Source organism: Artemia franciscana, chromosome 6 (assembly GCF_032884065.1).
Source record: "Artemia franciscana chromosome 6, ASM3288406v1, whole genome shotgun sequence".
In the NCBI taxonomy this organism is placed as follows: domain Eukaryota; kingdom Metazoa; phylum Arthropoda; class Branchiopoda; order Anostraca; family Artemiidae; genus Artemia; species Artemia franciscana.
In genome coordinates, this window is record NC_088868.1 from 5,614,465 (window position 1) to 5,640,625 (window position 26,161).

A 26,161-nucleotide genomic window follows, 5' to 3' on the forward strand; every position below is an offset into this window, starting at 1 on the left:
AAGAAAAAACACAAAAATACATCTTACAAAACAAATGTATATCCAAGGTTCAAGGTTTAAGGGTTCAAGGTTCTTTTATTATAACCAATATATACAAAATATTAGGTAACTCAAGGCTGAGAGTATAGCTCGAATGCCATTGAGCTACCTTTAAGAAACACTAAATATGCACAAAATTAAAAATAAAAACTTCTCTTAACCAAACTTGACAGAAATAAATAAAAAACAAATCCCGTGCCGTACGATACCACTTCCATCCTCCGCGCACCATCCTGAGACACAATTAAATTTACAACTTAAAACCAAGCGAGTCACAAGACATCTGGAGGCCTCATGGGCGAACCCCAGAGACCAACCCAATACTAAAAAAAAAAATATAAACATCACTAAAAAAAAAAAATAAAAAAATAAAAAATCATATTATTTAGATTTATAACTTTCAATCAGCACTCTTTTCAACTTCCGTCTTATAGCATCTATGCTTATATTAAAATCAATCTCATTTTTCAAACTTTCCCAATGTAGAGGAATCAAATACCTCAGGCAAAAACGCGACCTCTCTGTAGCTACCTTAGGAGTCCGCAGATTATATTTACCACGGGTTTCAACTTGAGAAGATGAAGGAGAAGAAATAAGACCCATCGATGCAAAATATCTGGGGAGCTTTTCTCGTTCAAGCTTAATCTTAAACATAACACTTAAAAATTGGATACTTTGCCGAACAGGAAGAATATTATGAAGTGAAAAAAGGGTCTCTGTTGTGGATTTTAAGGGGAACTTTGATGGCGATGGCAGAAAAGGTTTAAGTATACAAACTGCTTTATTTTGTATAATCTGTAGAGGGGTAACATTACTTTTAAAAGTGTTCAAAAAAATAATAGATGCATAATCAAAATGGGATTGCACAAGGGAAAAGTAAATGGATTTAAGAGCGCAATATGGAAGAAGGTTTTTCAGTCTGCACATTATACCAACTCCACGGGCAGACTTTGCTCTAACCTGATTAATTTGCTTTTTCCATGACAAATTCTCATCAAACACAACTCCTAAATATCTTATCAATACAACCCTTTCAATAACAGACTCAGGTTCATTCGCAGAAATGGAAACTGATTCTATATCTGGAAACTTGTGACCCGTCCTGCTGTAAACAATAAACTTAGTCTTCTTTCTATTCAGAAGTAGTCTATTATCAGAGTGCAAAGTAGACAATCTATCATATGCGGATGTTAAATTGACCACTAGCTCTTCACGAGATTTACCAGAAACGGTTGCTGCAGTGTCGTCAGCAAACTGAGTGTCTATAGAAGAAACTCCAGTAGCTGAGCACAAATCATTAATGTAAACTAGGAAAAGCAGAGGTCCTAATACGGATCCCTGGGGAACACCAACCTTATCAGACTGCTGTAAAGAATCAGATCTAACATCATTATATATAAGTATCTGCTGCCTCCCATGAAGATACGATTCAAGTAACCTAAGGCAATTACCACGAATACCAGCATTCGAAAGCTTATAAAAAAGAATTTCATGAGAAATGGAATCAAAAGCTTTCTGTATGTCTAAAAATATAGTTGCAGGCGTTTCTCCACGGTCAAGACAATCATTAATATGTTGGACAATAATAGCCATAGGATGATCACTGCAATGCTCTTTTCTAAATCCAAACTGAAGTTTAGAAATGTAATCAAATTTCTCAAAAAAAGAATAAATTCTGTTATACAGTGCTCGCTCTACAACCTTCGAAAAAGCAGAGAGTATCGATATAGGACGATAATTAGCAGGAAGCCTCGGGTCATCACCTTTATGTAGGGCCACAATTCTTGCTGATTTAAATGTTCAAGGATAGACACCAGTTACAACTATAAGATTAATAATGTGGCATAAAACCGGTGATATAACTGGGAATATTTCTTTGACCAAATTAGTAGAAGATCCATCAAGGGCTTCAGATGAACCGTTCTTCATTTTAAATATGATCTGTTTTAGTTCAATTTCAGTAACCGGGGAAAGGAACATGCTTTTATCAGAGGGAGGGGGCATGTGATCTTTAAATAAATCATTGTTATTATTATTAGGAGAAACATGAGATGCATTAGCTGTTTTTTTCACCGATGCTTACAAAATGAGCATTGAGCAAGTTCACTATTTCCTGCTTATCGGAAGAAAAAGTACCATCACCACGTAACATTTCATTCGGAAATGAAGATTTTTGAGACCTTCCCAACAGAGAGTTAATAAGTCTCCAAGTATGTTTTTGATCCCCACGAGCTTCTACAAATGATTTTTCAAAATATCTAGCTTTTGCTTTCCGAATTAACTGTGTCAGGACATTTTTATACTTTTTAAACTCTTCTTTATTTTTAGTAGATGGGAATGACATAGATATTTTAAATAGCTTATTTTTTATTGAAATAGAGTGTAGAAGCCCGCGTGAGATCCATGGTTTTTTAGGGAGTGTATATTTTTTTATTTTAATGCGTCTCAATGGACATGCTTCATCCAAGCACTCACGGAAATATTTTAAAAACAGAGCCGTAGAAATCTCAGGGCATTCACATTCTGGAATTGCAGTCCATTCATTTAAATACAAAAGGTTCCTCAATTTATCCATTCCTTCTTTATCAATTTTTCGAGTTTGTTTAAATTCCGAAAATTTTGGTCTGTGATTAATTCCAACATCCGCAACTACCACACAATGGTCAGAAACATCTGTAAACATAATATGCGAAAGAGTAACGGGGATAGTAGAAAAAATATTATCAATGAGAGTAGCCGTATCTTCCGTAACCCGGGTCGCAGACCTGCATGATGGTAAAATTGATTTTGATAGGTTCATGCACAGAAACTCAAGCGATTTTTCATGCAAATGATTAGAAATTCCCGGTCTATTTGTCTGAGCTAACAATAAATTAATATTAAAATCACCCATTACCAGAACTTGCTCAGAATTCAAATTAGTCAAATCTTCAATGAAGCATTCATAAATTCGCAAAAACTCTTGTAACGAAGCCGATGGTGATCGATAAACAACACAAACAAGAACTTTCCTATTATCAATCACACACTCAATGCAAATGCTCTCAAAGGTCATCTCTTGGTCATGCTTAGATAGTTGCTTCTTCACAACAAATGGAATATCATCCCGAACAAAAAGTCCAACTCCGCCACCCAGTCTATTTTCCCTATTATTAGATATAAATTTAAACCCATCACAATTCATGAATTCTGCATTTTCATTACTTAAAAACGTTTCACATAGGCCTAAGATACTTACCCTTTGGTTACAAAGTAACTGCGAAACAAACTCGTGGCTACTAGCCAAACCTCTGCAGTTAAAAAGTGCTGATCTTAAGTTCCCATCAAATACAGGTGTTCCTAAATCCCCTTCAAATAAAAAATCAGTAGCAGGAAGGCTAGCTAAATGATCATCATAAACACCTTTAGCAAAAGGGGAAAAATCATAATAAATATTTTTTAGATCAAGCTGATCATCGAGGCGGCTCCCCAATCCTCCCCCAGACTCCCCACTACTCACGTGCTATATATAAATTTCATCTTTACCTTATGTCCCAGGCAGGCACGACGGAAAAATGGAAATGGCACCGCACCACTAATCAGGCAAATCGGGTAAAAAAGTGGCAGAGAACAAACAAGACCTCGAAACCTGATTTTTTTCACTAGACCTACTAACACTAGAAAACTAAAAAAAAGATCATACGCAAAAAACGAGGTTGTAGAACCCAACATGTACACAACACTGTGACAGAAGTGGCAAGAAAATCAATCAAAATGTCTATCACAATACTAATAAAAATCACAAAGGGACAGCAATAACTAGTCCATCACTCTTTCCCAGGGTGACGAGGCCGTGGATTTGGATTCAAGCCAAAGCTTCGAGCCCTTCTGTTTAACACGCGTAAACTTTGCGGAATCTGATTCACGTAAATCCTTTGCTTTCGCAAGAAGTTCATTTCGAATAGCGTTTAGCTTGGGGGGAAGATCCGTGCACACACGAATGCCGCTCCCCTTCAATTTACGAACTGAGTTGAGAATCCTCTGAATGTTCTGTTCGTTTACAACCGAGATAAATATAGGTGCCGGACGAGGCCTTCGATTAGTAACGTTAACGGAACCACCAAGCATACGGTAGCACTTCGTAATCTGAATGGGGTCACTTATCTCCATTGTATCAGATAAAAATTTTTTCACATTTTCTTCAACTGTTTGAGACGGCCGCTCAGTAGGCATGCCATGAATTAACAAATTTAATTTGCGGTCCTTGACATCACTTTCCAGTGCCTGATTCTCCAGTTGATCACACCTTAATTTTTGATCCTCCAACTCCTTTTCCAGTTGGCCAATTTTTATATCTCGATCGGAGGCATCCTTTTTAAGCGTAGCTATTTCCCCTGTAAGGGACTGAATGGACTTGTTGATGCCTCTTTGAGAACGGATTACGGCATCAAGTTTTTCCGTTAAAATCTTCACTGCTTCATCAAAGTTCTTTTGTGATACTGCCATAATGATTGCAATAAAACTACTTTCTTATTGATTTAATTCAGCATATAATCAAGCACAGGTAAACAGTAAATCTCCGGGTGAGCCAAAACTGGTTAGTTATTTCACTTTGCAATGCGACAATAAAATCCAGTCAAACCAGTCCAATTAGTTTTATCCTTTTTAGACTAAATGGTCTTCACACCACGAAGACGAATTACAAAAAAATACTTCTTATACAACAAAAATAATTCTTGCAAAAAAGAAATACATCCTATCGAATTACAAATTCTTCTTTCAAAATAAAAAATACTTCTTGAAAAAATAGTTCGTACAAAACAGAAATGCATCCTACGAAATTATAGATTTTTCTTACAAAACACAAAATACTTCTTAGGAAACAAAAACTAATTATCACAAAACAAAAATACATCCAAAGAAATTAATAAAACATTCTTAAAGTAATTCTTAAAATTAATTCTTAAAATAAAACAAAATACTTCTTACAAACTAAAAAGATATTCTAAACAATCACAAACTGTTAATACAAAATACAAAATACTTGTTACAAAAAAATTAGCCTACTTTTTGCAAAACAAAAACATTTCTTACAAAACAAAATTGCATCCTAAAAGATATAAGATTCTTCTTAGAGAATACAAAATAAATCTTACAAACCAAAAAACCTTCTTACAAAACAAAAATAAATCCTAAGAAATCACAAATTCTTATTCCGAAACAAAGATATTTCTTACAAAATAAAAATCATTCTTACAAAACGAAAAATAATTCTTACCAAACAAAACTTCTTCCAAAAAAAGAAAATTGTTTCAAAACAAAGATACATCCTAAGAAATGACAAATTCTTTTTACAAAATATAAAATACTTCTTGCAAAACAGAAAATAATTCTTACAAAACAAAAATAAATCCTCTAAACAATCACAAACTGTTCTTACAAAACAAAAAATACTTCTTCTAAAAGAGCTTTCTTACAAAACAAAAATACATCCTAAGAAATCACAAATTCTTATTAGAAACAAAAAATACTTCTTACAAGACAAAAATTATTCTTACAAAACAATAAATAATTTTTACAAATCAAAAATACATCCTAAACAATCACAAATTCTTATTACAAAATACAAAATAATTCTTATGAAACAAAAAATAATTCTTACGAAAGGAAAATACATCCCAAACAATCACAAACTCTTCTTACAAAATTGAGGATACTTGTTACAGAAAAAAAATACTTCTTACAAATAAAATCCTTACAAAAGAAAATACGTCGTAAAAAATCGGAGATTGTTCTTACAAAATACTTCTTACGAAACAAAAATTATTCTTCCAATGCAAAAATACATCCTAAGAAACCACAATTTCTTATTCCAAAGCTTGTCTTACGAAACAAAAATAATTCTTACAAAACAAAAATGCATAAAAAAAAATACAAAATACTTACGACAAAACAAAAAATACTTCTTAGAAAACGAAAAATAATTCTTACAAAAAAATAGACCCTCGAAGATCATAAATTCTTCTTACAAAATACTTTTCAAAACAAAAATACATCCAAAGAAATCACACATTTTTCTTACAAAATACAAAATACTTCTTAGGAAATGAAAAATATTTCTTACAAAACTAAAATACATCCTAAGAAATCACAAACTTTTATTACAAAAAAATAATTCTTACAAAACCAAAATATATCCTAAATAATCACAAATTCTTTTTACAAAATACGGAATACTTCTTACAAAACAAAAAATAATCCTTCTATAACAACGAAACAAAAATAATTCTTACAAAACGAAAATCCATCCTAAACTATTACAAACTCTTCTTATAAAATATAGAATACTTGTTGCAGAGCGAAATATACTACTTATAAAAAAATTCAAACAAAACAAAATACGTCCTAAAAAATCAGAAACTGTTCTTACAAAATAAAAATAGTTCTTACAAAACAAAAATTATTCGTAAAAATCAAAATACATCCTAGAAAATCACAAACCCTTATTTAAAAAAATACATTTTCTTTACTCAAGCGTGTTTCATAACACCAGTTTCATTTAACTCAAATAAGAATTTATCCATATAATTATGATTACCTGAATATGTAATGTGCTCACGTAAGTAGGTCGTTAAATTTATAGTTTTTGCAAATGAGATGTACCCTCTGTACTATAGACAATCTGGTTGCTAGGGAAGGTCCTTGACCAGATCTGGTTGCTAGATAAGCCGGTTTTGCAAATTTTGTGCTAATACGGTTATGCAATCAAAGTATTCCCGGGAGTGCCTATGGCCATACTACTCATCTTGACTAATTCACAGTAAAACAAATACCACTTGACGCTTTAAAAAATAACGCGTTATACTTCCCAAGAAAATGACGAAGTTCAGCTTATAATGCTAGAACACTTAAAGCCCTTTGATAGAGCTGTTTGGCATTTACGATCACGCAGTTGTTATGAAGATCGCAATACTTTTAAGAGGATTTTCCCCCTTTTCTAAAATTATGTAAAGTTTTATTCCGGCTGCTATTGACAACAATCTCTCTTAGTTATCGTTATTAACATGCAGGGGTAGATCCAGTTAGTGGTTTTAAGGCGCGTGACCCCTTCCCACAGTAGGTCAAAATTTGCACTAATTACAGGGTTGAAGGAGAAAAAATTACCTATTCAAAAATCGGAACCCACATTATCTTTGAATCCCTGTTTATTGCTAAACCAGAATTTTTGTGTCTTATTTTTCCGTTGCCTCTCTCTGCAATTGGCCAAACAGCCAAAACCAGTTTGGCCAGTTTGACCAAACTGGTTTTGGCCAAACAGCCGAAACCAGACACCCAACTGAACAGTGTCTTCAAACTAAGACCGGAGAAGCTAGAAGCATATTCAGTCAAGCCACATTCAAAAGTACTGGTGTGCGTTTACGTTTTTAACTCGAAGGTTTTTTTTAACATGGTACAAGACTCAATTTGCCATTTCTGAGACCATATTACTACCCGAATGGGAAAATGTCATCGCTGTAGCACTTCTTTAAGACGAGTTTCGTCGACACCCTACGTGCAGAGCAGTTCCTAGGATTTGTGATACCGGGAGAAAATTAATTGGTTCACATCCTCCTAACTCAAATAAAGGCAAAAAAAGCTGAATCAAAGTGAAAAATTTGATCAATATGGGCAACCTGCAGCCATGGCTTTCCCCAGCCACGACGCCCAGCGCAGCTACTCAGGTTGTTCCCCCTTGAAACAGTCTAAGTGTGTGCAACCAATGGCTCGGGAGGAACTAACGCCTAAGGCAAGGAGATTTCTGGTGTGGACGGCTAAAGTAAAACATAAAAATCAAACAGTTCGTGGTAACGAACTGTAGAAAGGAGCGACCCGGCTCAATAGTAACCAAAACTCTAAAAAATTCAATTTTGATATTAATAGCTACATCAAAAGAATCGCATTTTAATGCTGATTTTAAATATATAAGTTTCATCAAGTTTAGTCTTACTTATCAAAAGTTATGAGCCTGAGCAAATTTGCATCATTTAAGAAAATAGGGGGAAACACCCCCAAAAAGTCGTAGAATCTTAACGAAAATGACATCATCAGATTCAGCGTATCAGAGAACCCTACTGTAGAAGTTTCAAGCTCCTATCTACAAAAATGTGGAATTTTGTATTTTTTGCCAGAAGACAAATCACGGGTGCGTGTTTATTTGTTTTTTTCCCAGGGGTCATCGTATCGACCAAGTGGTCCTAGAATGTCGCAAGAGGGCTCATTCTAACGGAAATGAAAAGTTCTAGTGCCCTTTTCAAGTGACCAAAAAATTGGAGGGCATCTAGGCCCCCTCCCACGCTCATTTTTTTCCCAAAGTCAACGGATCAAAATTTTGAGATAGCCATTTTGTTCAGCATAGTCGAAATATTTGGGGATGATTTACTCCCCCACAATCCCTGGGGGAAAGGCTGCAAGTAATCACGGGTGCGTGTTTATTTATTTGTTTGTTTGTTTGTTTTTTTTTCCCCAGGGGTCATCGTATCGACCAAGTTGTCCTAGAATGTCGCAAGATGGCTCATTCTAACGGAAATGAAAAGTTCTAGTGCCCTTTTAAGTGACCAAAAAATTGGAGGGCATCTAGGCCCCCTCCTACGCTCATTTTTTTCCCAAAGTCAACAGATCAAAATTTTGAGATAGCCATTTTGTGCAGCATAGTCGAAAACCATGATAACTTTGTCTTTGGGGATGACTTACTCCACCACAATCCCTGGGGGAGGGGCTGAAAGTTGCAAACATTGACCAGTGTTTACATATAGTAATGGTTATTGGGAAGTGTACAGACGTTTTCAGGGGGATTCTATTTTGTTTGGGGGTGGGGCTGAGGGGAGGGGGCTATGTTGGAGAATCTTTCCTTGGAGGAATCTGTCATGGGGGAAGAAAAATTCAATGAAAAGGGCGCAGGATTTTCTAGCATTACTATAAGAAAACAATATAAAATAAACATGAAAAGTTTTTTCAAATGAAAGGAAGGAGTAGCATTGAAATTTAAAACGAACATAGATTATTACGCATATGAGGGGTTCTAAAAATACTTTAGCATAAAGAGCGAGGTATTTAGGAGGAGATAAATACCTCGCTCTTTATGCTAAAGTATTTTTAGTAATTTCAACTATTTATTCTACGGCCTTTCTGATTCAGGGGTCGTTCTTAAAGAATTGGGACAAAACTTACGATTTAGTGTAAAGAGCAAGGTATTAACGAGGGTACAAATCCCCTCGTATACATAATAAAAATATAAGATTATGAAAGTTTGTTACGTAAGTTAATTCTTAAGTTACGTATTTTTTTACTAATAAAAACATTCGTTAAAAATTAAAAGTTCTAGGTGCCTTTTTAAGTAACAGAAAAATTGGGGGGCAACTAGACCTCCTTCTCCAACCCTTATTGCTCAAAATCGTCTGATCAAAACTAAGAGAAAGCCATTTAGCCAAAAAAAGAATTAATATACAGATTTCATTTTAATAATTTATGTGCGGAGAGCCAAAACCAAACATGTATTAATTCAAAAACGTTCAGAAATTAAATAAAAAAAACTAATTTTTTTTAGCTGAAAGTAAGGAGCGACATTAAACCTTAAAACGAACAGAAATTACTCCGTATATGAAATGGGTTGTCCCCTCCGCAATCCCTCGCTCTTTACGCTAAAGTTTGACTCTTTGCCACAATTCTACTTTTTAAAACAATTAAAAGCTTTAGCGTAAAGAGCGAGGGATTGCGGAGGGGACAACCCATTTCATATACGGAGTAATTTCTGTTCGTTTTAAGTTTTAATGTCGCTCCTTACTTTCAGCTAAAAAAAATTAGTTTTTTTTTTATTTAATAATCACTAAAACATACAGTATAGAGTATAAAAATAACCAGTTAATTTTATTTTCGCAAACTTTGGAGATTGCCTATGACCACTAAAATATTAACTAGCCCTGACATATACTTTATCTTCCAAAGCCATGAAACGCCACCCCTCGTCAACAGTGGGACTCGGTATTTGTTCTTTTGAGGGAGTATTGCGCTTTATTTTCCGAGAAGGGGCTTCTCATCGCCAGACAAGGGCACGAGAAAACTTACCTCAACAGCAACCAATAAAGGTGTTATATCATCTTCTGTAATAATGTTTACATCATATCCTTCATCAATCAAAACATACAGGATTTTTATCTGAAAAAATTCATCGGTTTTAACTTGGCCTTGGTTTCAACTTGACTACAATGTTTGCTAAATCAGAACAATATCATGGGTAATTTCAGAAGAACTTTATCGTTCAATGGGCTATCTTTGTACACATACGAATTTCATGAAGTATAGGGAAGGGGACCAGCCTGTAAGAAATTTTGATGAGAAAAGAGAGGGGAGGTAAAAATTTGCCAGGAGGGTACCTACCTTTTTAAGGCAAATTAAAGAATAGATTGAACCTTCTTGAGAAGTTCTTATTTTTCGAAGGGGAGAGAGGGTTATATTAGAAATAGAAGCCCAACTAGCTCTGGTCCTTGCTGAGTGATCACTTAATAAAATAAAACATTAATTAAATATTTTATTGGACCAAAAATAGTCTATGCACACTGGCAGTGGTATTAATTAGGGTGTTTGAAGTAGAGTTCATAGGCTTCCTTAGTTTTTTCCCTCTCTAGCTTTCGAAAGTACCTTTATTTCAAGATCTAGTAACTTTTTTCAAAATCTAATACATTTTTTTGGCAAAATATAGATTTTGATAGTACTTTTATTCAGTCCATGTTTATTGAAAAATACCGTTGTTCGTATTTTCACTGAAAAAATAAAAAATAATAAAAAATCTCCCCTTCCCTGGATTTTGAACTATACACCTAACCCCTCCCTCCAAGCTTTTGTTAATTGATACTGCTGCACATCTGGTCATTAAGTTTTTTGTCCCCAGTGCAATTTTCATATACTATCCCCGCTCTTTCCTATCATTTTCCCTTTGATATTTCTGCTTCCCTACGGTTTTAGTATATCAGCGAAAGACAACCATTTTGCCCACTTTCTGTAGTTGAGATTCGGTTCTATCCATTCATACAATTACAATCTGGAAAATTAGTTTACACGGTTTTTAATATTAAGAGTACGTTTCATATTAGCTGAAAATGGTTGAAAAAAGACAATTTTCTTTTATTCTTTTTTTTATAGAAGTTTAAATCGTTCTAAAAGTTTAGAAACTCCCAAACAAAATCACAATAATGGCTCAGCAAATACATAAATTTGAGACCAATGAATTTATTAATACAAGTGTAGATAGTTAGATTTTATCGCAAAAAACACAGGGCCATGCCAGTACACAAGATTCTATTCACAACAACAATTCAACAACACATTCAAAATAATATAGAATAAAACCACCTACAAATATACAACAATATTTTAGACATTCTCTCACTCCCTCTCTCTACAAAAAATTCTCTATGTCTCATTCATAATTTAATATAATTTTCCAAATATATATATTGTCCCAGAATCATTCAAACCCATTACTGAAACAAACCACTCACTTGATATCACCCTACTTAAAATATATCTTTTCTTGAATTCAAAAATTTTTGACAAAGAGTCAAAAAGTGAAACAGATCTTCTCCAATTTCTCCAAACAAGGGGCGTGAGTAAAGACCATCCATCATTCTTACTCCCCATCAATATTTTCTTCTTTCTCCAAGTTCTTGAAAGCTACCACTCCACGACTTATATCACTTAAATTCATTGCTATTCACAGCCGCTTTAAAAGAAACATCGTAACCTCAAACCACCTTCCATTGCCAGTAAACGCTGAGGTAAATTGAGGTAAATTACAGAGGTAAAATTACTGAGGTAAAATTACTTCACAGTGTCATTTCTGAATCTCCTGGTCTTCAAACGCACCCTTTACTAAATTAGCTACAGCTCCTATCTCCAGCCCTCTCACCGTCCTTTCATTTAAAACACCTGACAACGCAAAACCGCTTAATGGTTCCTTTGCACATTGCGAAAATGCATTCGGAAATTCGCCCGTATATTTTCGAACGATGGCTCAGAAAACGCTACGTTTTGAGGCAAAGTTGTCAAACAAATGCATCAGTTTGGTTGAAGATAAGTTCTGAAAAAAGATTATTGGCTAATTTGACTCTCGCTTTAGCCCTTATACTGCAAAGGAGGCATGAAAGACAAAAAGAGTAAGAAAATCAGTCTGAAACAACAAAGATTATGATGTTCCATAGCCATGTTTATATTTATTTAAAGAGTGCCAAGAATCTGTCCTGATTTGACGAAATCGTTGCAGAAAGCCAAAAAGATTTTCAAGCAAGATAACGGACAGAATATCCGCACAGATTGCTATATCCGGACGGATTTCCACAATGTGTAAATGAACCATAAAGCTGATATCACCTTCAAAGTTGACACCGCGGTCAGTTTCTAGAGTGCTACAACTGCCAAAATTTGCGGGCTAAACAGCGAAATTCAGTGCAAAATACCTCTTTCCATGTATTGTGGCTTTCGCCGCAACATGCGCATGATCCGTTTAAGCATACTTAGATTTTTTTTATATCAGATCAGCTGATCAGAGTGCTGAACGGGAAAATGCATGTGCATGGCCCATAGTTAGGTGTATTACGATTATTGTCGTCCATAGACAAATATTGGAGCATACCGTCATTGCAATTACATTTTATCCCAGAACTATTCCAGAACAGTAGCCAGAATTTTTTTAAATGCATTTTTATTACATTTTGATAAATCTCACAAAAATTTGGAGGAGGTTTCAAACCCCCAAGCCCCCTGTCCCGGATACACCACTGAGTTATTCTCATCAAATGTCTTTTTTCATCCAAAACCTGAAATAAACAAATTTGTAGCCTCAGTATAAACCCCAACGCCGCGCGGATTTTATCAATGTCATGCCACCAATGAGTACGTTCATCTTGGATGAGTAGGCACAGATTTTATTAAATTTTTGATGCTCAGTCAGCATCTAAGACACTCAGAATTTACCAACTAGATGAGTTTGTTCTATGCAAAAGTGCTTTTTTTTTATTAATTTCTTATGCTCAGTCACCAATTAAAAGACTTGGAATTTATGACCAATTATAAGACTTGGAATTCTGAGGCCCCAAAACCAAAAACCAAAACCAAACGAAACATGAAACGAATTAAGTCTAAAAATCAGATTTCTTCAAACAAAAGAAATGAGGAATCTTAGAGCGAACTGGAATAACTAAGATTCCTCCATTCGCTATTACTTTGTCATTTTTTTAAAAGCAAAATGAAACGAATTAAGTTTAGAAATCGGATTTCTTCAAACAAAAGAGAAGAAGAATCTTAGAGCGAACTGAAAAAACTCAGATCCCTCCACTCGTTATTACCTCGTCATTTTTTAAAACAAAATGAAACGAATTAAGTTTAAAAATCGGATTTCTCTAAACCGAAGTGAAAAGCGAACTGGAAAAATTCAGATTCTTTCATTCGTAATTGCTTTGTTATTTTTTTAAAGTGAAATGAAACGAATTAAGTTTAAAAATCGTATTTCTTCAAATGAAAGTGAAAAGGAATCTTAAAGCGAACTGAAGTAACTCAGATTCCTCCATTTGTCATGAGTTTGTCATTTTTTAAACCAAAATGAAACAAATTTAGGTTAAAAATCGGATTTCTTGAACCAAAAGTAAAAAGGAATCTTAGAGCAAACTGAAATAATTCAGATCCCTCCGTTCGTTATCACTTTTTCATTTTTTAAAGCAAAATGAAACGAATTAAGTCTAAAAATCGGATGTTTTCAAACGAAAGTGAAAAGGAACCTTAGAGCGAACTGAAATAACTCAGATTCCTTCATTTGTTATTACTTTGTTATTTTTTAAAGCAAAATGGAACGAATCAAGCTTAAATATTGAATTTCTTCAAAAAAAATCGGAAAGGAATCTTAGAGTAAACTGAACAAAATTAGATTCCTCCATTCGTTATTACTTTGTCATTTTTTTTAAAAATCCAATCCAAGAAGGGGACGGTGGCATAAATTTTGGAGGAGGGGTGCTGGGGGCCCTTGGAGGTGGGATATGGATGACCATAAGTTCTCTCTAAAAAATACCAGAGCAATTGATTCATAGGGGAATCAAAAATATTGGAGGGTAGCTACCCCCTCTCCCATGCTCAGTTTTTCCTTAAGATCACCTGATCGAAATTTCGATATAGCCATTTTTCAGCAAATTCGAAAAATCTAATAACTATGTCTTTGAGGATGACATAACCCCCACAGTTTCCGCAGTAGTGCTTATTATGGTAGCCTCAAAAAAAAAGAACATGCAGTGTTGTCGCTGCGAGATGCTCGCTCTTCCGACCTCGTGAAAAGTGCCATATGAGCTCTTTGCTCTTATTTTTAATTTTTTGTTTGTTTGTTTGTTCCCTCCAGTGGTGATCATACCAAAGCAGTGATCGCATAAGATTGGTAGAGGGCTCATTCAACCGGAAATCAAAAGTTTTAGTTCCCTTTTTCAGTGAAAAATACTGAAGGGCAGCTATCCCCCCTCCCACGCTCAGTTTTTCCCTAAAGTCACCTGATCAAAATTTCGATATAACCATTTTTCAGCCAAGTCGAAAAATCTAATAACTGTGTCTTTGAGGATGACCTAACCCCCACAGTCCCCGCAATGGTGCTTATTATGGTAGCCTCCAAAAAAAAAAAAAAAAACATCACCGCGACAACATTGCGAAATGTTGGCTCTTCCGACCTCGTCAAAAGTTCCATATGAGCTCTTGGCTCTTGTTTTTATTATTTTTTTTTTGTTCCCTCCAGGGGTGATCATACCAAACCAGTGATCGTAGAAGATCGGTAGAGGGCTCATTCGATTGGAAATCAAAAGTTCTAGTCACGTTTTTCAGCGAAAAAATATTGGAGGGCAGCTATCCCCACTCCCACGCTCAGTTTTTCCCCAAAGTCACCAGATCGAAATTTTGATATAGCCATTTTTCAGTAAAGTCGAAAAATCTAATAACTATGTCTTTGAGGATGACTTAACCCCCACAATCCCCGGGGGAAGGGCTGCAAGTTATGAACCTTACCCATTGCTTACATAAAAAATTTGTTATTGGGAAGCATACATACATCTTCAGGGGGATTTTTGTTGCGGGGGGGGGGGGGTGTTATATGAGAAGAATTTCCCGGAATTATTTGAAAAACAATCAGAAATTAAATAAAAAACAAGTTTTTTCAACTGAAAGTAAAGAGTAACATTAAAAGATAAAACGAAACAATTTAAAACAAATTAAAACTCCCTCTTTATGCTAAATTTTTTTTTAATACTTTTAATAGAGATTTTTTTCTAATTAAACAGCTTTTGTGATTCAGGAGTCATTCTTAAAGCATTAGGATTTAGAGTAAAGAGCGAGGTGTTGGGAGAGGGCAACTCCCTCGGATACGAAATAATTTTCGTTCGTTTGAAAACTCGTTTTTTTAGTTAATTACCTAAAGGAGGTAGATAAAGGCAAATACCATTTTACCCGTTGGCTGGCACGTACGCAGGGAGGGGGCGGGGCTTCGAGCCCGCTCCCCTCCCAAAAACTTTGTGAAATGTTTAATTTCCCCATGGTTTCTTGGGATTTCTGGCAAAAGTAGGACATTTATTAAGAATCTAGATACATGTGTGAAGCCTTTTTGGGGGATTTTACAGCATGCCATTGTCCGGTCAAGTCACTGCCCAATTATTAACCCATTTTCTGTCTAACTTTTTACCCACTTTGAAGTAATTAGCAATTGTACTATTATTTTTTTTTTTTTTGTAAAGAGAGTTTGCTTTCCACAGCAAAATAGAATTATCCTTGATATTTGGGCGTTTATCCCCCCTCCTTTCAGGGTAAAGTACAGCTTTTAATGGATCAATTTTGGAAACTATCATTTTTCATTAAAATCTACGTTTTTGCAATAAAAGAACTACCCCCCACAGCATCCATATTGCACTGTTAACCCTAAAATTTCCCTTTCAGTGGGATATAATAGATTAATCACTGGTTCTAAATCGCTATGAACATAACCTGAGCCTAAAACGTACTTTTGAGGCTTCAGTCTTCTTCCCCCCTCCCATCCGCTACAATACTACAGATTAAAGTTAATCTGTATTTTCCAATATACGTGCTTTTTGCATTACTAAATAAAAAAAAAACGCTACTTTATATCTACTGTTTTGAAGGTTTTGGCCCCCCCCCGAAAAAAATTACTGCGTACATGCCTGCCCGTTGGTGTTTATCGGGACTGATAACTCATCTAATTTGACCAAATATTGCCGTAAAAAGCTTTGCAGCGTTTTTAATCGAACAACCAAATAAAACTAGTCAAAGTAAACTAATATATTTAATACATATTTAATTACTTTAACGTGTAATAAAAAAAACAATTTATTATAAAACGGCTAACGCAATTGATATATTTTTACTTTTGATTTTGTATTATGACTGAATGACAGAATTGACAATAAGTTTCGGTTGTTTAGGATGGGGATACATTCTGATATTGATGCGGGAAGGGGAGGGGGCTGAGACAGATCCTGTCTTGAAGCATTAGAGTTTTACGGCCTTTTGCGTATTTTCTTGTGGCATAATTCACAGGTGAATCCAGGGGGTCAGGGGAACCCCAGCCCGTCCCCCCAAAAGATTTTTCTGGTGCCCTCATTCCTTGTTTTCTTTTCTGTTAATTACTCTTTGTTTAATAAGTTTGTCTAATTGGCCAATTATTGGTTGTCTCACTGCCCCTCCCTAGATTTTTCTTATTGGTGCCCTTGCCAAAATGGGCCTCCCAAAATTTTGCTCTAGGTCCGCCGCTGATATGATTTACCGATTTTAGGAGGTTTTGATGACTTCAGTTTCCTCTAAATTGCGTGTTCCACCCAAATAAATTCCTACGTACTCTCAATACCTTAAGGTTTACAATCTCTCCGTAAGTTTTGGGTTCGTTCAACGTCGTAACTTTTTGTTTGAAGGGAGACTTGAGTTAAACCCGGCAACCCCCCCCCCCTGAATACGGTCTTTCGGTATGTTAAATTCCAGATGCCTGAGATTTCATCATTTCGACGTGAGACGACAATGCCAGAATCATTCGTTAGCTGAGATTTAGTTTTGTCCATGCGTCAATTAAGCATGGGAACTGTTTCTGTTTTCAGAGTACCTGTTTCTATTCTGTTCGTACAAAAAAAAAGAAACGGTACAGTCACAGATGACAGTTTTTTTTTCATGTTCTGTTTCTGTTTTTATAATAGCTATTTTGTCCTGTTTCAGTTTTTTCGTACCTATTTTTCTTCTGTTCCTGATTTTATTTTTAGTGCTACGAGAGTGCGATATTCGAGAATTTCAGAATTATAACACAGTATTTTAAATTGTAATTTGAAATTGTTAAGAAGCGTGTTTTTTTCTTTTATTAATGTGCATAAATACAGTAGATCAAATTTATAAAAATTCTTGGGGAGCGGTCGAAAAGTGTATTTTTCTTATATTTACGTCTAACGGTAAATCCGAAATTTCTTGAGAGGGGAGGGTTCTTCTATTTCTTTGAGAATGGACCAAGAAAATAGGCCTATATAATCAAAAGCAATCCCATTCGTATTCTTAAAACAAAATTATGATGTGTTGACAACATCAAACTTCATTATCAAGTTAAACATATAAGATTCATTAAGCTTAACGTTACCCATAAAGAGCTAAGAGGGTTTAGAGGATTATCTAAACCCTCTTTAATTTAGGATTAGAAGGTGAGTTAGGTGATTACCTTGCCCGTAATTCACAAGTACGAGCAGGGTTTATATCCTGTTCTGAGAGAACCATTATATATAGCCAAGAGCTAAGAGCCTGAGAAAATGTGTATGATTTTCGAAAAAGGGAGAAACACCGCCTAAAAGAAAAAGAATACTAATGAAAATCACACCATTAGGTTCAGCGTATCAGAAAACCCAGGCTCCCACCAGGAAAAATTTGGTATTTTGTACTTTTTGTCAGAAGAAGGCTCGAAATGATCATATCGAACCAATGGTTAGATATTACGACCATTAGACCATTGGACTTTTATAGTATTTAAAGTACTAAATAGTACCTTTATGGAACCAAACGGCTTATTATTTTTTTTTTTTTTTAGTTTTTTACTGTCATTTCCACTTGATGTGGAAAAGTTGGCTCCAACTTTGCCCTCTCTCAGGATTTTAATAAAATTACTCCCCTGTTTGAAAACAAGGTAAATGTGTTTTTGCCTTCTCAGAAAGTAGTTGAGTTAGGTGATTAGCTTGCCCGTAATTCACAAGTACGAGCAGGATTTATATCCTGTTCTGAGAGAACCATTATATATAGCCAAGACTTAAGAGCCTGAGAAAATGTGTGAAAAGGGGGGGGGGGAAACACCGCCTAAAAGTAAAAGAATACTCATGAAAATCACACCATTAGATTCAGCGTATCAGAAAACCCAGGCTTCTACCAGCAAAAATTTGGTATTTTTTACTTTTTGTCAGAAGAAGGCTCACAGATGCGTGTTTATTTGTTGTAGTTTTTTTCCAAGGGTGATCATACCGAACCAATGGCTAGATATTACGACCATTAGACCATTACGAGAGGGCTCATTTGAAAGAAAAATTAAACGATCTAGTGATAAAAAAGATTGGAGTGACTAAAAAGATTGGACTAGGCCCCCCACGCCCATTTTTTTCCAAAATCATTATAAAATTTGGCCGCTGAATGTTCCGTAAGAAATGTTCTGGGGAATTTTCAGCGTGTTTGGATATCCAGGAAATAGTTTCCATGGAAAGGGGAATGTCCGGAGAGACCGAAAAATCGATAAGAACTTTTCAAATCGAAGTATGCTAAGGAGAATTTTTCAAGCTGAAGTTTCTGCGAGAAATTTTGCGGAGGAGGGGATTTCAGCAAGGATGCAATTATCTGAAAGGAACGTTAGGGGGGTGTATTTTATATAGGAGGAACTTTCCACTTAGGAATTTCCCGTAAGGGGAGGAAATTTATTATGGAGGGTGAGCTAGATTTACCGGCATTATTTAAAAAACGATTAGAAATTGATTCGAAAAATCAAGTTTTTTCAACTGGAACTAAGAAGCAACATTAAAACTCAAAACGAACAGAAATTATTTTGTATATGAAGGAGATACCCATCCCCTTGCTTTTTATGCTTTGCTTCTCTGTTTATCCCAATTTTTTAAGAATGACTTCTGAAACACAAGAGCTGTTTAATTACAATAGGAAGTTTTTCATAAAAGCTAAGAACCTTAGCGGGAAGAGCAAGGAGTTGAGGAGGTGGAACCCCTTCATGTGCGTATGTACTTCTAAGGAAACAATAAACCCCTTCATATGCGTATATACTTCTAAGGAAACAATAACCGTAACTCCTGCAAGTTTTTTTTTCTATTCATAGCATCATTGTTTAACCACTACTCACAGTTTCTCGTGGGACCTCCTTCAGAACACTAGGGTCCTGGGGACTAAAATCATTATGCGCGAAGACTACACTTCTCTGTAAACCTCTCTAGTGCGAGTAGAATAATGGGAAGCCTCATTTTGGATATAACGATTGGGGTAATTAGCAATTTACAATTGAACCTGAGACTTTTGCTGTTAATTATGAAAAGTAAGAGTGTGGTTTGCAGAAGGAAACCCGTTTTAACCCGTAACAAGTTAGATGTGTAGTGAGGCAGTAGTATGTAGCAGCATGCTACGTAGGATTTTTTGGATATTTCATTAGGTAATTAGGAAGTGATATTAGGAAAAGACAATAATAAAATGTTGTATACAAGGAACACATGTGCCACTTCTCTACGGTAAGGTTTCTGCGTACTCTGTTAGTGCTTTTTTATTACCAAGGGGCTACACATTAAGTCGCAACTGGGAACAAGAGGTTGAACCAGAGGCACATACTAAATTTTGTGGGCACGGGAGGTAGTTGGGGGTAGAGAGCTTTGAAAACAGGGTCGTAATTTTCTATCGGGCAGGACAGGGGTAATTGACCCTCCTAGACCTCGGTTTACCGAGGTCTGGTACTATAAAATACTTTATGGTACTTAAGGAGTACTTTAAGGTACTATAAAGGACTTTTATAGTATTTAAAGTACTAAATAGTACCTTTATGGAACTAAACGGCTTATTTTTTTTTTTTTTTAGTTTTTTACTGTCATATCCACTTGATGTGGAAAAGTTGGCTCCAACTTTGCCCCCTCCCTGGATTTTAGTAAAATTACTCCCCTGTTTGAAAACAAGGTAAATGTGTTTTTACCTCTCAGAAAGTAGCTGAGTTAGGTGATTACCTTGCCCGTAATTCAAAAATACGAGCAGGATTTATATCCTGTTCTGAGAGAACCATTATAATAGCCTACTCAAGGAATTTCTAATAGCGCGGCTCTTGGTATAAGCCTAGAATTGGAGCTGTTGAGAGGAAAACATGTTGAGAAAACAATTTGTACTTCTAATATAGAAAAAATTGCAGTTAACATATTTTGAAATCGATTATACTATACACCATCAAGAGCCCCCCCCCACCCTAGCATTCAAATATATAGTCCAAATTTGGGCATGGTTCATATCAGCGAGCTATTCAGGTAGCTAAGAAATAAACTTACCTCTACAGTCAGATTTGCATCCTGAATTCAAATTTAACATATATTTGCGTCAAGAATGAACTTTACCCCCCCCCCTCCTATATACATAAGATCGGGGTATACTCTAATTCGGGGTATATGTTTGCACATTAGGGAGGGGGGGTAAAGTTCATTTTCGACACAAATAAATGTTAGGCCTAAAGTTGGATACAGGATGTGATTCTGACTATAGAGGTAAGTTAGAACATTACCCCCCCCCCCCACCCAATGTGTCAATATTCATCCTCAACTGGTATATATAGGGGAGGGGTGGAGTTCATTTCCGACGCAAATATATGTTAAATTTTCATTCAGGAACCAATTCTGACTATAGAGGTACGTTTATTTCTTAGCTACCTGAGTAGTCTGTTACTATAAAACCTTAGTCCTGAATTTTTTTTCCATGCATGTTGCCATGCGTCAGTCTTGTTTGAACCCATGTACTCTTGAATTTAGTCGACACTGACGAAATCAAGCAAAAAAAAAAAAAAAAAAACGTAAAAAATCTACAGTTTGTGCTATATATTTGAAAATTGGGGGGGGGGTAATTAAAGTCGAATTGCTTTAAACATTTGGTAACTGTCCCAAGTTCCCTTTTCAATAGACAAAATTCTAGGCTTACCACCGGCTCTTTTCTTCATATAAGTTTAACGGTAAACGACAAACAAGCAGGGGGACAAAGAGTCACGTTACTGAAAATCCATTGAGTAGCCTATATATATATATATATATTATTGAATAGCCTATATATATTATTGAGTAGCCTACATATATTACTGAGTATCCTATATATATATATATATATATATATATATATATATATATATATATATATATATAATATATATATATATATATGTATATATATATATATATATATATATATATATATATATATATATATATATATATATATATATATATATTACTTGGGCTAAAAAAAATTGTTTAGCAACAAATTCACGTGGCCGCACATCTTATGAATTCCGACATTTAATAGGCCTAATTTCGTAAAAGGAAGGGAGGTCGATACTACTGTCCTTAGGTTCTTATACATCTTGTATCTAATGTTGCAATGTTCACCAAGACCATATCCTTTTTATGAAGTTTACCCCCCTCCCTCCCTCTTTCTTAAAGTTTGCAAATGAGCCATGCTAGGACCTTTAATTTCGTTACTTTATACTGTATCATATATCACCATGAACAATTAATTTATTTGTTTTGCATTTTTCATCGCTGTAAAAAAAAAAAAAAAAAAAAAAAAAAAAAAAAAAAAAAAAATGTGATTTCACAATGATTTTAATGTAAAACCGATAGTCATCTGCTTCTGGCATCATTGCATCCCTGGAGATATGATTGATAACCTAGTTTTGTCTAATCCCTGTGACTTTTACGTTGTTTTCAATATCCTGTTTTTATAGCTCTGGCTACCATCCAATAAATGCTGTCGGATTGCCCGCTGGTTATAGGTAGGGGGGGGGGGGGGGTAATTTCCCCTGTCTGGATTTTGAAAAAAAATTCTTGGTATTTCATATAAAATTGAAAAAGAGAAAAAAGTACTTTTCCCTCGATTTTAAGTAGTGATTTTTGTCTATTCTCATTAAAAAATATTTATTCTCTCCTTAACATTTTCGTGCATTGGTGTCAATAAAGTGCTAATTTGTATTTAAATTCATTATCCTGGACATTTTTACAATAAAAAATGTGTCCTTGAATATGGTTTTTACTTTATATCAAAAACATTTGTGGTAAAGTGTTGGAGAAAGGGAAATTACACGTTGTTTTGATTTTTTTTTAAATTGTAAAGCTATTTATTAGAAATGATAAGAGAAATATAAACTAGTGTAGGTGAATTTAAATTGGGAGACAACTATCAACGGCGCTGAATGGAGGAGCAGTGGTAGCCACTCTTTGCAGTTAATTCAGTAGCAGGAGGGGGCGAATAACATGACTCATGGTAACTGAAAATATTGCTCTTGGTAATGGTAAGCAATGTAATGGTAATGGTAAGCAAAAGTGTGCTCACCTTTGTGAGCACAGAAAAATTAAAATAGAAGCTTGAATGCAATTTACAGGTATTTATAAAAAGTATTCGTATTGTTTTTATTGAAAAAAGGGGAAAACAACTTTAAAATGCGATCTATAATGATGAGATTCACACTGTCATATTCAAAGATTAAAAAAAGAGATTACATAAGGTTTCATTCCTCTATTTACAAAAATAGCGGTTTTTACGTTTTCCCAGAAAAAGATTATGGCGGATAGGGGATTATGTTTTAGGGTTATTATACCCGGGAATTCTATTTCTAAGATAGCCAACATATTTGATATGATCTATAACTTTTAACAGGAGGTTTTTGGACCTCCATCTTGAAAAATGGTTTTACAAAATGAATATTTTAAATAATTATGGACATTTATCACATGTCTGCATGTTATGGCTGCAATGATACCTTGAACCTAGTAAAGAGCAAACCACAGCCCATAGTAACCAAAAGTTTAAAAATCCATTTGAAAAAAATGTTGCTAATTCAATGTTGGAAACTATTATTTCCATTAATTTTAATAGTAAATGTTTACTGCAAAAACGAAATTAAAGGGATTTAGAAAAAAAAGCCTGAAACCCTCCTAAAACGGAATCGGGTCGAAATGAAAAGTACCTAGTATTAACCTAGTATTAAAACATAGCATTATGCAACCTAGTATTAAAATCGCCTTGGCTGAAAACCCTATACAGGGGAATTACAACCCCCACCTTAAAGAAGAATTACTTTTTGCATGGAAGGGCTAATTTGCATCCTTCTCTTTTTCCCCACAGCAATCATACTTAAGAGTTCTTCATAAAATATTGAGAGATTAAAAATATTGATGTTTGGAAAGGTGATCATCATATCCTGGCTTCTTTTAAAAATAAAGTGATTGTTTAACAGCAAAGTGATGTTTTCTCCTGCTTTCTGTCACCGGATCCAAAATCCAAGGATTTTGCATCAAATCCAATTGATTTTGGATCGAATCCAATTGATTTTCGATCAAATCCAATTGATTTTCGATCAAATCCAATTGATTTTGGATCAAATCCAAGAGAATCGTAATTCTAAGGCAGCAAATTGGCTTCCGTTGGTCTAAAATCTTAAATAAGCAAAATGGCGTCTTCTGCCATTTTGAGGGACAAAACATCAATGTTTGCCTAAAAATGGAGAAAAAGCCAAAGAATGGGAATTTCCAGATGGCTCATCAATTTGTAATGCTTCAAATCCATAAACTGAAGGTGTTAAGCTCTCCTACACAAACCACAGCAAAGTAATATTTTCCGTCGTTTTGTGTAGCCCCGATCAGTCCAAAGAGAGTTTAAATGTCCTAACCAATCAAATTGTCCAAGGAGAGGGAATTAGAGACTCGTGAAGGTTTAAAACTTTGCTCATGGTTGAGGAAAAATTTACTATGGGGTTGGAAGGCAACCACCTTCCCCAGACCCCAGTTTACTTCCCTCCCCCAGCTGAAATTTACCATCTTAAAAAATTTTGTCTAGATTAAGATAGGCGTACATGATCCATAGAAATAGATAAGTTTTCCTTAGTATACATTTGCCTTTATGGTTCTATATGGCTAATTTTTCATATTTCACCATTATTCTCAGTTGACATGGGATAATTAACTCCAAATTTGCACGTACACCCCCTCCTATGATTTTAACGAAATTACGCCACTGCCATACAGCACTTTGCGCCAACCCCGATCAGCACTACCATACAACACTGCCATAAAGCACATCTTGAGTGGAAAGGCTAGGAATCATAACGAAGATGCTGTTTTAATCATCATTGATATGTAAGTTCTTAAAAATAGCAATAATGATATAGCCCTCGGTTGCTTTATTTACGTGACAAACATGCTCATAATTAATACAAAATATAAGGGGTATGTCACCTTTATTACGAAAGTGCTATTCTAGCATAATTTCATTATGTGTGGCACTCAACACGTGCTCAGGGTTGCCACCTGTAGCCCGAAAGGTGCTATAGTACGAAAGTGCAATTTTAGCATTATTACAGTCAAATTTTTACTTTAACACCGAACATCGTTATGTAGTTTACAAATTTGGGCAATTGTAGCACTTAGGGAACTGACCGTCGTGGCAACCCCATTTGCAACCATTTTAATAATTTGAACTCGGTTTCCAATGCATGGTCACTATCAGGGGGGGGGGCCTCTTGTGAAGCAAGAAATCATTTTGAAAAGTATAAAATCTAAATGAGAAATGCTCTCACTTAGATCCTTGTCAAAACAAACCCCCTGGAAGCGCCCTCTACATAGAGAGTCTCAATATCCGTACCATATTTAAAAGTTTGATGTCCATTTCCCATGGGTATAATATCCAGTCTGGTTTCCATTCTTCCTGCCTTACTGGAATTTGAGCAAATATTTTCAAAATATCGACTAGTGTGACACCCTGAAAAAAAAACAAAAAATAGTAAAATGATATAATATATAAAACAAATATAAATATAAATAAATACAATATATGCGAAAAACATTTAAAAAACAAATAATATAAATAAATATGACATATTTGAAAAATAAAAGAAAAACAATAAATATAAATAGCAGAGTTTAGAGTTTTAACATACTCCTTTGTCCTTCCTCACCCCACCCTCAAAGTACTTGCCTGTATCTCTGAGCAACAGTATTATTATTTTTCCACAAGCCTTTCAAGCGATCTAAAAACATAATTGTAATTGGGTGTAAAAAAAAAATCCTGCATAGACATGATAATGTTAGGTAAATCGATAATGTTAGTATCAATGTTAGGTGGTAAGGTTATTCCTTAGAAAGTAATAGTATTTAGAAAATAATGTCCATATTGAGTTTTATTTGTATATAATGTATTCGTTTACAGTGTATATATATACACACACACACGCACAACACACACACACACACACACACACACACACACACACACACACACACACACACACACACACACACACACACACACACACACACACACACACACACACACACACCACACACACACACACACACACACACACACACACACACACACACACACACACACACACACACACACACACCACACACACACACACACACACACACACACACACACCACACACACACACACACACACACACACACACACACACACACACACACACACACACACACACACACACACACACACACACACACACACACACACACACACACACACACACACACACACACACACACACACACACACACACACACACACACACACACACACACACACACACACACACACCACACACACACACACACACACACACACACACACACACACACACACACACACACCACACACACACACACACACACACACACACACACACACACACACACACACACACACACACACACACACACACACACACACACACACACACACACACACACACACACACACACACACACACACACACACACACACACACACACACACACACACACACACACACACACACACA

The 26,161-nt window shown here is 35.3% G+C and overlaps 2 protein-coding genes across 2 annotated transcripts in view; one reads left to right on the forward strand and one right to left on the reverse strand.

Annotated features, from left to right (window-relative positions):
• LOC136027950 (uncharacterized) overlaps positions 1–26,161 on the reverse strand; it is a 110,816-nt gene that overhangs the window by 67,080 nt on the left and 17,575 nt on the right. Inside the window, exons 2-3 of the mRNA XM_065705422.1 lie at positions 24,964–25,080; positions 10,120–10,209 (exon numbers count right to left, since the gene is read on the reverse strand). Of these exons, the coding sequence (XP_065561494.1) occupies positions 10,120–10,209; positions 24,964–25,080 (207 nt within the window). The remainder of the gene's footprint in view (positions 1–10,119; positions 10,210–24,963; positions 25,081–26,161) is intronic.
• LOC136027951 (scoloptoxin SSD14-like) overlaps positions 19,674–26,161 on the forward strand; it is a 125,985-nt gene continuing 119,497 nt past the window's right edge. Inside the window, exon 1 of the mRNA XM_065705423.1 lies at positions 19,674–19,817. Within this exon, the coding sequence (XP_065561495.1) occupies positions 19,780–19,817 (38 nt within the window). The 5' untranslated portion in view covers positions 19,674–19,779. The remainder of the gene's footprint in view (positions 19,818–26,161) is intronic.